The sequence below is a fragment of the Sorex fumeus genome, unplaced genomic scaffold (assembly GCF_029834395.1).
Source record: "Sorex fumeus unplaced genomic scaffold, SorFum_2.1 ptg000037l, whole genome shotgun sequence".
Lineage (NCBI taxonomy): Eukaryota > Metazoa > Chordata > Mammalia > Eulipotyphla > Soricidae > Sorex > Sorex fumeus.
Genome location: NW_026606094.1, coordinates 74,288,202 through 74,302,567, shown reverse-complemented (window position 1 = coordinate 74,302,567; position 14,366 = coordinate 74,288,202). Strand labels below are relative to the sequence as shown.

Sequence of the window (14,366 nt, the reverse complement as noted above, 5' to 3'; positions counted from 1 at the left end):
GTTTTCGACCTAAGCACCAAGCATGTGGCTGTGCTTCCAGTCTTTCCCTGAGAGATTTTAGAACTAAACTTCTAAGACATCCTAATATATTAAACAATTTTTTTCTAAAAATAATCTGGAGAGTGGAAGAAGATTCAGCTCCAGGAACATGCATTTCGCTGGGTGTCAATAGGTTTGAAACTCTGCCGAAACTGTATATAGAATACTGCAGGTGTGTGCATATATGCCTTTTGGGGGGTTTCTACTTGTAATCAGATGCTGAGGACGGTGGTGAATCACTGCTCTCTAAACTCAATTGGACCCAATGAGGCACATGCCTAATGGGCTCTAATTATTGGCAAGTGCTTATTAATTGGATCAAATTCCTTCACAAAAATTAAGGTCAAATGGATTGCAGTCCTAGTAAGAACTGGAACACAACACTTGCCTTTCACCCGGGTGAGTCGGACTGGGTGAAACTGTTAAAACTGTTAGACAGGGTTTCATCTGCGGCTCTTCACAAGAGCTTTTCATCCCATAAAAATGTAGCGTGTAAAGTTGGAGCAGCCTGCGGGATGGTAAAGGGATTTACTGCATAGAAGCCTTCCTTGCTCTTGCTCAAGCGCCAGTGACTCTTTGGTGATATCGAGCGCAGCTCCCGTGTCCAAATCCTGCCACTTTCCGGCGGTAGGACTTTATTCCAGTCCCTCTCTGCTTCAACTTCTCTGTCTTTTTAGAAAGAGCGATCAGATTCATTAATAGATCCCCATAAATTCTAGCAGTCTAACGTGTGGGGCAATGGGGAATAACGCAAACCATCCATTTCCACGGGATGCTAAGGAGCTAAAGCTTGGCTGGAAAGGGCTCATCTTCGAGCGTCCGTTTGCGCTCTGGTCCACCGATGCGGGTCTCTCGGGCAGTGAGCTCGGGCCAAAACCCCGGGCGGGCAGGTTCAGGGGCCCTCCAGCCGCAGGGGCCGGCGGCCGGGAGGAAGTGGGCGTGGTGCTCCCCGACTTCCTTGTTTGGAGTAAACTTGGGGAGCACGTGACCCGCTCCGCTGTTTGCTTTTCCATCTGTTGATGTGCTCCTTGGGAGGGCTCGGGTCTGCGGGAGACAACAGCGGCCAGAAGCGGGACACCAGCCCTCCGCCGTCCCCGGGGCGCCCCCCGCGACCCCCAGCAGCTAGATCGAGCAGCAGGCAGGCAGGCGATGGACCCGCCGCGCCGCCCGCGCCCCGCGCCGCGCGCCTAGTGCAGCTGCTGACGGACGGGCGCTGCCTGCAGCAGTCGCGCATCCCAGAGCGCGCAGGGGTCGCAGAGGGGCGCAGGGGTCCCCCGCCTCCGGCTGAGCCATGACGGACGCCAACAACAGAAAGGAGGGCTTCAAGAAATGCCGGAGCGCCACGTTCAGCATCGACGGCTACAGCTTCACCATCGGTGAGCACCGCCGGCACCTGGTTCCCGCGCCCGCCCTGGGCGGCGGTGGCGGGGTCCTCGCCCGGGGCTCGCGCTGTCCCGGGGCGCCCACCCGCGGCTCGTCACCTCGCCCGAGCGAGCGAGCGCTGGAGGAGAGTTTAGGAAGGCGAGCTGGGCGGGATGGAGGCAGGCAGGGAGCTGCAGAGAAGGGGCTAGAAATAGGAAGGAAGAGGAGGGGAGAGGGAAAGGGACAGGCTGCAGGGCAGACGCGGGGACGAATAAGGGGGCTGGGGGGAAGGAATGAGAGAGAGGGAGGGAGAGGGAGGGAGAGAGAAAGAGAGAGAGAGACGCGCTAGGTAGACGTGGGGATGGACAAGGAGAGAAGGAGAAGAAGAAATTAGCGATAGTTTCTACAAAAGTTTCAACTTCGAGGAAAGGACACCCGGAGGAAGAAAGACAGGCAGAGAGGGGAGCTCAAAGAGAGGGAGAGGGAGAAGATGGTGCAGGAAAAATAGCCCCGCAGGAGTCTCCGAGACAGGCTGAGCATCATCAGGCAGGCGGGGAGTGATGTAGCCGGTTCCAGAAACATTTGAGAACAAGCTCTTTCTTGCCCTCGCAGCCCATGGTGGCTCTTGCTTTTCTCTTCCAAACCCCTCCCCACCGGGGTGCCCTGTGGTACTGGAGGTACTCTCACAGTTGTCAGAGGGAACAGGGCTGCAGGACTGACCAGCTGAAGAGGGGGGTCTCTGTGCCCTTTTTCTCCCGGTCCCTACTATGCGTGAAATACTGGTCCAGAGCGGTCCTGCCTTGTCGCGGGGAGCTGGGCAGTGCCCAAAGGTTTTGGTTCTGAAGTTTCAGCTGGAAGGATTCCATTCCGAAATTTCAGTTGTGAGAACAGCAGGGCAGAGCCAGGTGTGGAGCTGCTGCAGTCTTTCTCCTGAGTGAGCTCTGGTCTACTTGAAATATGAGCTGAACCCCAGAGGCTTTGAAAGGGAGATGAGAGGTATGCTAGTCCTGTGCCTAGTGTGCAGATTGGTGAGGTGCACCTGCTTGGAGGTGTAGACAGGAAATGTTGGGAGGAGAAGGGTTGCGTGAGAGGACATCCTCTCTATACCACTTGTGCTTCTGCCAAATGCTTCCAGAATTGAGTCTGAACAGCTCCTTCTGCCTTCCACCGCTCGCTCACTGGCCACTGGCTTGAGCTCACCTTCCCTGCCCCAGCTATCACTTCTAACCTGCTTCTTTCTTCTCACTTCTTCACTTTGTTCACCCTTGCCCGAACACATCCACTCACTCCATTTTGCTATGGATGCCATCCCCACCCCCACCCCGCGCTGAGAAATCTTGTCTCTGTTGCCCCCTGCTTTCCCCATTGGAAAGAATTTCTTCCTTTGCGCTCTCCTCATTCCTGTAATTCTGTTGGAGCTCATACCTGCCTCAGACCAATTATTTTGTCATCTGCTTGAATTACAGATTTCCTAAGGGTGGAACTGTCTGCTTTCTCCTTCAGCCTCAAAGGGTGCTGGTGGGCATTCAGGAGGCTTGAAATAAACCAAAGGTGGCCTAGGTCAAGTGTTTGGCTAAAAGACCACTGGGAGGCCTAGAGATGTGCTCAGTGGAAAAAACGCATTTCTTGCTTGGGCTCAACCTCTGGTACTACAATAACTAACCCCATGACTAATGAAAACTACATAGAAGCAAAAGGAAAGATTCTGACATGTTCACATTAGTTTTCTTGAGTCTGTTAAGAAAACTTCCCACAACGATCTTTTTAACCCTTTATCTTTTAGTCTCTGTGGCATCTTTCCCCAGAGGCGTGACTCCTAAAACTCAGGTTCATTCCGTGGTTCTACCCAAACCTTTCCCTTATGCTCTTGTCCTCATTAGTGGAAATGGGCTGTCAGACTGCTATTGTCTGCTGGTCAGAGGGACCTTGGACAGTGAGCTTGTCACTGCCAGCTAATTTCCCGTCTCTGAGCATTTATTTATTCTCTTCTTCCCTCCCTTCTTCAGCAGTAGCAGATTAAATTTCATTATATTAAAAGGTACAGTATAGCATGGTGTCTGCCACATTCAGACATTCAATAAATGATAATTGTTCTAATTATTCAGGGAACTAAGCAAATGTCTTGGGAAGTTTATGATGATAATTCAGACTTAGAACTTGGCATTCCAGGAATTTGTTCTCTTGGGGTGATGTAGTATGTTTACACATAATGCTTTACAAAATAGAGTCTACTAAGGACACATGAGACATTTTAGATGTTTTAGGCCCATAATCAACCATACAAATAATTATAAAGAATTGCTTGTAATTTTATAATTCAATTCTCAATATTCTTGTATGCACTGCCAATGTTTTTGCGGTAAACTTAATTTATTTTTATAAAATACAATCAATCTTTAATAATTTACTGTCTTTCTGGTTTTGTTTCATGACGCATATAAAGTATGCACTTAATCTTCTACTTTTGGCCCTGTAGTTACGCTTAATTTTTGCTGTAAAAGCATTGAGTATAGATGAAATCTTTAAGTATATTCAAGAATAGTTTTACAGAAGAAAATTTCTAAAAGCCCAATTGTTTCATCCAAAAGTATGTGTATTTTTAGGGACTTAAAAAAATTGCTCAGCTCCCCTCTGGAAATAGCAAATTACATCCTTAGAATTGTGGATGGCAGTGCTCACTCAATCTCGCGAGGACTGGCCACTTACCTGGTAAAGTACTGTTGGAGAGGAGGAAGGCAGAGTCTCAGATTGACAAGATTTTTCATTTCTTTTGTAAAATTGCCTTTATATGTCTGTTTCTTGTATGTTTTCCCTTTGGGCGCATTAAAATTTATTTTAATACATTTTTTGGGGGGAGGAGACTCCCAAGCAGTGCTCTGTGGGCCTCCTCCAGATAGGTGGGCTAGGCTGTTTAATGCTCAGCATCTAATCAGTGGACTGTCCTACCCTATGAGAGAAGAATCCTGACATGGGCCCAGGTCCCAGATTGCTCCTCCTTTTCTCTGGTGTGTCTAACTTTCCTTACGAATCACCTTTGCGTTTAGTCTGTTGATCATGTGAAATGTTGAGGTCAAAGATATTCCTCTGTGAGAGGGGTCCATCCTGTGCTCCTGGCAAAATGAGCTCTTGTCAGGAGACGCTTGTGGCAGTAGTCAGGGGCCATGGGAGCAGAGGTGTGACCGCCTCGAAGCAAATGCTTTTCTTGGTGAGCACCTGACATAGCCTCTCTCTGGGAGCCTGGGGCGAACTCTACGTTCTGGATAGGAGCAGAAGACAGAGGCTGAAGGAACCTGCTGGGTGAAGGCCAATTACAATGGTGAGGAACTTCCCTTAACCCGCTTTCCCCTCCAAGGGGAAAACCTGTGAGCGTCCCGACCTCTTGCATGGGAACTTGGGATTTTGTTTTAAACACAAATATAAATTTTAATTATTAATTTAGTGTTTCATGGAAGAATATTTATATTTTTATTTATTAATTTTCTATCATTTTATTTTCTTTCCACTTTTTAAAAAAAATTAAAGCACCGTGATTTACAAAGCTATTCATAGTTGAGTTTTAGATGTACTGTATCACAGCTTTGATTCTACCATCAGTGTCAACTTCCCTTCACCAGTGTTCCCAGGTTCCCTCCCAGCTGTCTCACCTACCCCCACCCCAGCCTGCCCTCTTGACATGCACCTCTCCAAGGCTGGTTGTTAAAGTTTGGGTCTCTTAACTTCAATGTTGTTGACTTGTTGGTCTGGATATTTGGCTCTGTCATTCCTTAATCCCACCCTTGTACTTTAATCCCATGACCTGGCCCCATTGTTTCTCATTTCTCTCTTCTCCCCCTCCCCTCTACTCTTTTTTTCCTTCTCCTCTGTAAACTCTTGGGTCAAGGTTGATCAGGGCATCCCCCTTTAAAACATTGCATCTCCTCATCCAGCTGTTCTCAGTGCCACATACTTTACGACATCCTGTGTTTATCCTTCTGGATGACTTCATTCAACATGATGTCTTTCAGCTCCATCTATGTTGCTGTGAATTGCGTAATTTCATCATTCCTAACAGCTGCATAGTATTCCATTTTTTATACATACCACATCTGCACAATCCACTTACTATCATTGGGCATCTAAATTGAGGGAATCTGGGATTTTTTAACTGTGTCGGCAACAGTACTGAGCGAGGTGCTTCGTTCCACTCCTATCACTGTTCACAGCAACTCTGATAGGTGCTGGTTGTGCTGCACAGTTTAGAAGGAGAAACTTTTGGGGGTTTTGTTTTGTTTTTGAGCCACAACCTGTGGTACTCAGGCCTTCCTCCTGGCTTTGCAGTCAGGAATCGCTCCTAGGGCTTGGGGGAACCGTGTGAAGTGCTGGGAATTGAACTGGGTAGATCACATACAAGGCAAGAACCCTGCTCACTATACTCTAGAGTCCCAGGAAGTCATTTTCGGAAAGTCTTGGGTTTAGGCAGTGATGGAGTTGGATTGAGGTCACAGCCGCTCGTCAGCTTGGGTTTGTCCCGCACCTTGTTGCCTCTCACAGAGAATCTGAGCCTCATTCTGGTGAAGAGAGAGCTGGGAGTTCGCCAGGGGTGCTGAGCCAGAGTAGGCTGGGGCAAAGCCAGAAAGAGATGGACCGCAGCTGCCAGGGAGCAGGGCTGCTCCCGGGAGCAAGATTGAGTCAGAGAAAAGAGGCTTGTTGGTCTGTCTCCCATGAGGACTTCCTGTTAGGTCCCAGGCGCCCAGTGTCCTCGGCCAAAATGTCCTGTGTCTTCTTTATATAATTTTCTCAGGGCAGGTCTCAGAAACCAGAAAGGAGGTGAAACTTGTGCCATGTCCAGCTGAAGGGCTGGGTGTCAGGGAGCTTTCCTTCCCTGGGAGATCTCCCATCCTCTGAATGCAGGAATGTCAGTTGAACGGTGACTGAAGTCAGGGCTGGGGTTCAAGTAGAACTGGACTCCCCACGGTACTGGTGAACCATCTGAATAGGAAATAAAGGGTTGTGATGGGGGAAGTTGCAGAATCACTGGCCTTCCAGAAGAATGTTCCTGGCCTTCTGGGATTTGGAGATCTGTTTGGGTTGGTATTAAGTGGATTCACACGTTCTTTCTTCCTCCAAGAAGCTGCCTGAAATGCAAACACACTCCCCTGGAGTGAGTCACAGCTGCAGAACCCCAAAGCAGTGCTTCTTACTTCCCTGGGGGCCTCACCATCTCTTTTGGGGTTTCCTCCCCTGTTCTTGATAGAGGAGAGAGTTGGGGCTCATGGAGGGGCCCTCATTTTCCCATCTCCCCATAGCAATGACCTCCAGGGTGCCAGAAGGAAATGGGCGAAGCTCAGACTGGGGGGATGTGAAGTGGGCGGAGAATAAGGCAAAGAAATGGCTTCCTTCGAAACCAAGCCTGGTGGTGTTATGGAAAATTCTAGGCTTGTTCTTAAAGGAGTGTTGCTAACAGAGGGATGTGTTTTCTATAGCAACTGCCACTGGCTCACTTGTCCCTGTGTCTCTCTCCATGGGTTTGTCCCAGAGGAGGAAAAACAAGGGGCCCCTTGAGAGCAGCTGGAGCACTCTGTGGCTGGGGGTGCCCTCCACGTCCCAGGACTGCTGGGATTTGGGAACCCATGCCGGGGGGGGGGGAAGACCAGCTTGCCAGTATTTTCAGGGTGCGCAAGGGGTTGGGGGGGTGGAGGGAAGGAAAGTCTCTGGGTGCAGCTGAGGCCTGGGGGTGTGGGTGCATACACAGGGGGTGTGTCCCCTTCCTGCCCTGGCACAGGGCTCCCAGCCCAGGTGCACATGGCGAGGACTTTCTCAGCCCAGACGTGTTCTTTCTGTCTAGTGCAGTGTTTCCTGAAGTGGGGTGCACCCTCCCCTCTCCCAGGCCAGCACGGGAATGGTCAGAGGGTGGTCGTGGCCTTGTGTGCCTTGGGGGGTCACTTTCTGCTTGTTCCCTTAGAGAAGGGGGCTCCTGAGCACCTGTGTTTTTTTCTGAAAAGGGGGTGGTAGAAGTTTGGGAACTTCTGGTCTAGTGTCTGACTGGGTGCAGAAGGAAAGGCTGTGGGCGGTGTATGCTGGCTGGGGACAATGGTGAGAAGCAGAGAAACAAATAAGGATCCAGGGTGAAATACTTTACAGTTGCATTGCCATCTCTATTCATCCCTGAGTCCTCCTCTTGCTCCACACTCCCCAGTCTGCATCTTGGCAAATCAGGCTGTGTCTGTGAGCCTCAGTTTCTCTACTTGTTAGTGGGGGAACATGGGGGAGTGTGGTCCTCAGATGAAAAGCTGTGGACAGGAACATGTGATGTTAGAGGTGGAAAATGGCCAGGTTAGCACAAAAACACCTTTCAAATGCTCTTTGTTTGTTTTGGAAACTTAATGCGAACCCTCTGTGTGTGATACTTGCACCTCAGTCGAAGGGAGCTGAGGAGTCAGGCTCTGACCAGGGGCTTGGCGTATCAGCCAGTTGTTGGAGGATGAGGTTTTGGAGAGCACGTCTGCTGAGTGGTCCCCTTTGGCCTTTGGAATTGCACTACTGTTTGGGCATGTCATCCGTGACCAGGGGGTGGAATGAGTCCCTAGCTGTCACATATTTGGCTGCTCATGTCCCTTCCCTTCCACTGAAATCGATGGTAGCAGACTGATTTGAGTTGGCTCTGACAAGATGCTTAAGATTTGTGGGTACACTCAAGGATAGTCCTGATGTGGTTGAATATTGGCTGCGATGGTGTGAGAGAGACTGCCAGGATACCCGCCACCAGTGTGATGGCTGTTGTCAGCAAGTAGGAAAAAGAGAGTGTGCAGTGGGTATTCTCTTAGTCTCCTGTATCTACCCAGCTTTTGAAGACCGGGTGGAGCAATGTGCAGAGAGTTCTCCAAGGACATGGGGAGAGAGAGGAGAGAGAGAGAAAGAGAGAGAGAGAGACAGAGACAGAGAGAGACAGAGAGAGATAGAGAGAGACAGAGAGACAGATAGAGACAGAGTTTGTGTGTGTGTGTGTGTGTGTGTGTGTGTGTGTGTGTGTAGAGGGGGAGGCATTGCAGAAATGACATTTAAGTCTAGCTTAACAGTTGGACCCTGGGGAACAGTAAGGGGAGGGGACAAGTCAGGATTGGATTTAGTAGAGGCCAGAATAGAAACATCTCTGCAGTTAGGCGCTGGAATTCAACACCAGAACTCTGTTATCTGTTGTTTTGCCTTTGGGAGTGATGCATCACAGGAATAGGTCCTTCACTGCATAATGGAATAATTAATATTATACTTAGTTGGGCTGGGGAATTTAAGTGAGACTAGTAAGCTCCTAGGTATTGTCTTATTTCATTTTATCTTTCTTGGTGCTGTTAACAATACCATTTGTTTCTTAGAAAGTCACTCCTGACAGTTCAGAGGACTCAGAAGTTCAGGATCAAGACCTTGGCAGACCAGTGTCTGGGGAAGGTGCTTCCTGGTGTGAAGGCAGCCTTGTCCTCACATGGTAGAATAGGAGGGAGCTCTTGAGTCCTCTACATAGGGGCACTGATCCCATTCACAAGAGCAACAGCCTTATGACCTAATCATCACTCCAAAATCCATACTTTGTCAATATATTGGGGTCACTGTCACCATCCTCCTGTTGTTCATAGATTTTCTTGAGCGGGCCCAGTAACGTCTCCAGTGTGAGACTTTGTTGTTACTGTGTTTGGCGTATCATACATCATGGGTAGCTTGCCAAGCTTTGCCGTGCGGGCAAGATACTCTCGGTAGCTTGCTGGGCTCTCCTAGAGGGGCAGAGGAATCGAACTCAGGTCGGTCATGTTGGCTGCGCGCAAGGCAAACGCCCTACCTGCTGTGCTATCACTCAGCCCAATATATTGGAGATTAGGTTTAAATATGAATTTGGGGCACAGTTTATAGCACAATTGTATTAGGAGATTACATATATTTCTTCAGTGTGGGGATGGACAGGGAAAAATGCAGAGGGCAGTGGCCAGTACATACTGGATCAACAACTGAGGATGGGGTAAGTTCACTCATTCACTTGCTCTTTAGTCTGGGGAAAGTTATTTATATATGGCCTCAGTTTCTCCTTCTAGAGTATACTGGTTGGGTAAGGAAATCTCTGTTCCTGCTATTTCAGGAAGGAGATGAGATTTGCATCTCAGAGCTTTCTAGATTTTCCAGCATGAGAAACTTCCAGGGAATGGGCCAATGACGTCCACTCTGAGGTGAATGATGCTTTGCAGAGCAAAGGGGAGGTCAGTTGGATTTAGAGTGGAAGTATGTAGAGTTCTTGTATCCTACTTTGTATAATAATTCTTCCTCTCAGTGAACTTTGATATTACTGAGCTCTGTTGCAGGAAGAATACAAAGGCAGGTTAATGCGGAGCAGCCTGGGTTTTCCAGTCACTTTGCCTTTATCATATCAAATGGGAAAGCTCCAGGAGTTAGTGTTTGCCTGCAGGGGGCAGGGGTTAACTTTACTCTCATCTGATAGGAAGCCTATGTAATTTCAGCCTGAACCACAGATTTTTTTTGGTAGGAGTAAGAAATGTGGCAATAGATAATAGTTGTGGAAGCTTCTGGTGTTTGGGTCCAGCTTAATTTGCTTGCTGGATTTGAGAAGCAGTATGTGGAGAGATACTAGAGCAAGGTCCTGGAATTTGACGGTGTTGGTTTGAATTTTGACTTCACGGCATATTAACAGCCTGATCTTAGACAAGTTACCTAGCCCCTCTGCATTTCACAGTGTTCACCTGTTAAATGAAGATTATATCACCAATCTTTTAGGGAGTTGGAGGATTAAATAAGTTAATGTACATGAAATGGGCAATGAAGCACTGGGTACATAGCAAGTCCTATATCAATGTTGTTATTTCTATGACAATCTTTTATACATATGTTATATATATGTTAATAATACAGTACTTAATTGATGGTATTTTAAATAATAGTTCAAATATGAACAAAAATTAATAATAAGAACAGTCAACTCTGAGTTCTGTTGGATGAAGCACCCAAGCACCCAAATATATGGTTCTTTTAAAATCTGTAAGGATGACCTTGGTTTTTTGCTTTTCTTTTGTCCAGAGTTGCTATTTCCTGCCGCAGGACATTCCCGTCTGTGCCCTGGGGTATATGCTGTACCATTTCCTGTGATGACTCCTCCATGAATTTCTGTTTTCTAAGCTTTTCATCTTTTAGGATTTGGTGTTTCACTTGTAATGGCTTTGCAAGGTGAGCCCCTCTGTGCTCAGATGTCTAGCCCTCCTCGGCCAGGATGCTCAGTGCAAGGGAGAGTGATGAGAAGATTGGGCTCCAGACACAGTTCTGGCCACTGCCTAACCCTGGGATTGAGGGAACAGCCAACAACTCTTTGAGCTTTGTGTCCCTCGTCCATCAAAAGGATGATGCCTCTCTCTCTGTCATGTTTCTGGGGAAGCTCAGTCGGACGAGGAACAGAAGATCCCAGCCCGCTGGAGGGGCCAGTAATTGGTAGCTGTCGGTTGTGATGATGGAGTTGCTCTGAAACCAGTGGGCAAATCTCCCAGACCCACAGCTGCTTTTCTGGATGGTGCTTGGCCAGCATGCCCGCTGGGTGCCCCCCATGGCTCCCGCCAGCCACGGCACAGAGGTCATGGCAGTAAAGCTATCGTTGTGTTCCTGGAGGCTTCCCCACCAGCCCGGGGATCTGGAGCACCTCAGGCCAGCTGAGTGCTTCCAGCTGGCTGTGGGTAATAGGTACCAGCTGCTCTGGGGAGGGCTGTTGGCACTTGCTGTACTGTGTAGCAGGCGTACTTCGGAGTGTGGTGGGAGCCTGGCCTGAGACCCAGCCCTTTAACAAAAGGGTTCTGGGAAGGCTTGGAGGCCAAGTTCCTGGAAATGACCATTTCGCTGGTCGGAGGGCAGTCAGTGGGCAGTGAGACTAGACCAGAGTAGCCGGGACTCCGCCCATGAGTGCTAGTCACTTAGGGTGCTGCCAACGGTGATTTCTTGGAGAGGAAACCGCAGATGAGGCTTTCTTTTAACTGGAAAAGCCTTAGAGTGCCCAGGTGTGATTCCATGAGCTTGGAGAAGAAAAAGAGAAGAGCAGCTACTTGGCTTTGATTGTCCGGTAACTGTCAGTGCTCATGGAGCCTCTCGGAAAGAGTTTTGATTCATTGGTTTAATTCCCATTTTGCTAATGAGGCTCTGGTTAGAGAAGCTATTGGGGAGTGTTGGTCAGTGCAAGCCTGCAGGATGCAGCCCCTGTTCTCGTTCCCTTTGACTCATTCTTAAATTTTTGGATGGTTGGAAATGTTCTTTGGGCCTGCTGGGCGATTTATTCATCAGGCATTTTGGCTTTTGAAAATTATATATATATACATATATATATATTTGCTTTTTGGTTCACACCTGGTGATGCACAGGTGTTACTCTTGGCTCTGCACTCAGGAATTACTCCTGGCAGTGCTCAGGAGACCATGTGGGATGCTGGGAATAGAACCCGGGTCGGCCGCCTGCAAGGCAAACACTCTACCTGCTGTGCTGTCGCTCAAGCCCCATGAAAATGATTTCTAAGAAGTATTTCTTGGTGTCTGTGAGAGAAAGAAATGTGGCATATAAAGAATCCTGTGGGTTCTGTGGTAGGTACACTGGAGATGAATTGCTGGGTGCTGATGTTCACCGCTATGACTCCGATGTCTACTGTTTCCGAATATTCTCTTTACTCTTATGAATCATAGAAGGTAGAAATAAAAGCTACATGTGGCATGCCATTCTGGCCCAGTAATGATACCGTTCTAGGTCCTTATAAGTCTTAATGCTTTTCCCATCTCCTTTCTCCTTAGTTAATGCCAAGACTGCAGGTATTTAATCTGGTTGAGACATTTGTCCTGAAATCACAAAGTCCTCCCCCGTGCCCACAGCCCGTTGGAATCTTTTCCCAGAGTGAGCATTTTTTAAAAAAAATTTAATTATTTTGTCATTGTTTTTGGTCATACCTTGTGATGCTCAGGGGTCACTCTTGGCTCTGCACTCAGAAATCACTCCTGGTGGTGCTCGGGGGACCATACGGGATGCTGAGGATCAAACCCAGGTCAGACACATGCAAGGCAAATGCTCTGCCTGCTGTACTATTGCTTTGAACTCCAGGATGGATTAGTTTTGAAGTCATTAGCTTTCCATTTGCAAGAAAGACTCATTTGGCTCTGTAGCACTGTAGTACTGTCCTCCCATTCATAAATTTTCTCGAGTGGGCACCACTAACGTCTCAGTTGTGAGACTTGTTAATGTTTTTGGCATATCGAATATGCCACGGTGAGCTTGCCAGGCTCTGCCACGTGGACAGGATACTCTTGGTAGCTTGCTGGGCTCTCCAAGAGGGACTGAGAAATCGAACATGGGTCAGCCGCATGCAAGGCAAACGCCCTACCCGCTGTGCTATCACTGGGCTGTTATTTGGCTTGGTGATTTATTTTTCTTTAACAACTGGAAGTTACTTTAGCTGTTCAAATTTTTGTCTAATCAGTATTGGAAGGAAGGAAATATCCTCCCTACCCCCTTTCTTTTCTGATTTTCTTTTGGGCCACACCCAGTGGTGGTTAGGTCTTCCTCTGCATTCAGGGATCACTGCTGTTGGGCCCTTATGGGGTGCTAGGAATCAAACCCGGATTGGGTGCATGCACGGCAGCTGTCCTACCCGCTGTACTATCACTACAACCTCCCATAATTCTTTTTGTTGTTGTTGTTACTCTCTTTTTTTATTGAATCACTATGAGATACAGTTACAAAGTTTTCATGTTTGCATTTCAGTCTGCAATGATCAAATACCCATCCCTCCACCAGAGCACATTTTCCACGTCCGATTCCCCAGTATCCCCCTCCCCTCCATCCCAATCCTCCCTCTACCCCTATGGCAGACAACTTCCCTCATACTCTCGCTCTACTTTTGGGCATTATGGTTTGCAATACAGATACTGAGAGGCTATCTTGTTTGGACCTTTATCTACTTTCAGTACACATCTCCCATCCCCAACTAATCCTCCAACCATCATTGACTTAGTGATCCCTTCTCTACTCCAGCTGCCTTCTCCCCCAGCTAATGAGGCAGGCTGCCAACCACAGAGCAATATTCCTGACCCTGTCTCTACTGTCCTTGGGTATCAGTCTCATATTATGTTATTTTATATTCCACAAATGAGTGCAGTCACTCTATGTCTGTCCCACTCTTTCTGACTCATTTCACTTAGCATGATACTCTCCATGACCATCCACGTATAAGCAAATTTCATGACTTCATCTTTCCTAACAGCTGCATAGTATTCCATCGTGTAGATGTACCAAAGTTTCTTTAACCAGTTGTGTGTTCTCGGGCACTAGGGTTATTTCCAGGTTCTGGCTTTTGTGAACATTGAACATACAGGTGCAGATGTCATTTCTACTGTGCTTTTTTGCACCCTCGGGATATATTCCCAGAAGTTGTATTGCAGGGCCACATGGAAGCTCAATTTCTAGTTTTTTTTTTTCTCTTTTGGGTCATATCTGGCGATGCACAGGGGTTTCTCCTGGCTCTGTACTCAGGAATTACCCCTGGCAGTGCTCAGGGGACCATTAAGGAATGCCCATGTTGTTTTCCAAAAGGGCTGGACCAGTTGGCATTCCCACCAACAATGAAAGAGAGTCCCTGTCTCGACCACATCCATGCCAGCACTGATTGTTCTCCTCCAATCATTCTTGAAGAGAACTTAATGGGAGCAAAAGAAGATCATGGCCATCTGCAGATCCTTCACTATTAATACCATACCTTCTCTTCCTTTTCATCTTCCTTCTCATCCCATTTTTCTCTTTCCTTCTTGATCATGAGGCCAGTTGCTGAGGACAATGAAGACAGTAAAGTTGTAGAGATCAGCTCAGTTGTTTAAGATTGTTTGGTCTTAGTGACCATTTCCAGAGGTTATTTTTCTTGTAATGTTCTTGGCAGCTGTTACATGGTAGTTTCCCATGCTGCCGATGGTGATGAGAAG

At 47.8% G+C, this 14,366-nt stretch overlaps 1 protein-coding gene across 5 annotated transcripts in view; it reads left to right on the top strand.

The window, feature by feature from the left end:
- The window catches only part of PDE1C (phosphodiesterase 1C), a 661,768-nt gene that overhangs the window by 107,458 nt on the left and 539,944 nt on the right, over positions 1-14,366 (top strand). For 2 of the 5 annotated variants that reach the window (XM_056117980.1, XM_056117976.1), the window contains exon 1: positions 1,316-1,415. The exons of the other annotated variants lie outside the window; for them this stretch is intronic. In XM_056117980.1, the coding sequence (XP_055973955.1) occupies positions 1,331-1,415 (85 nt within the window). In that variant the 5' untranslated portion in view covers positions 1,316-1,330. Of the gene's footprint in view, positions 1-1,315; positions 1,416-14,366 lie in introns of those variants that run through there. 5 annotated transcript variants of the gene reach the window in all.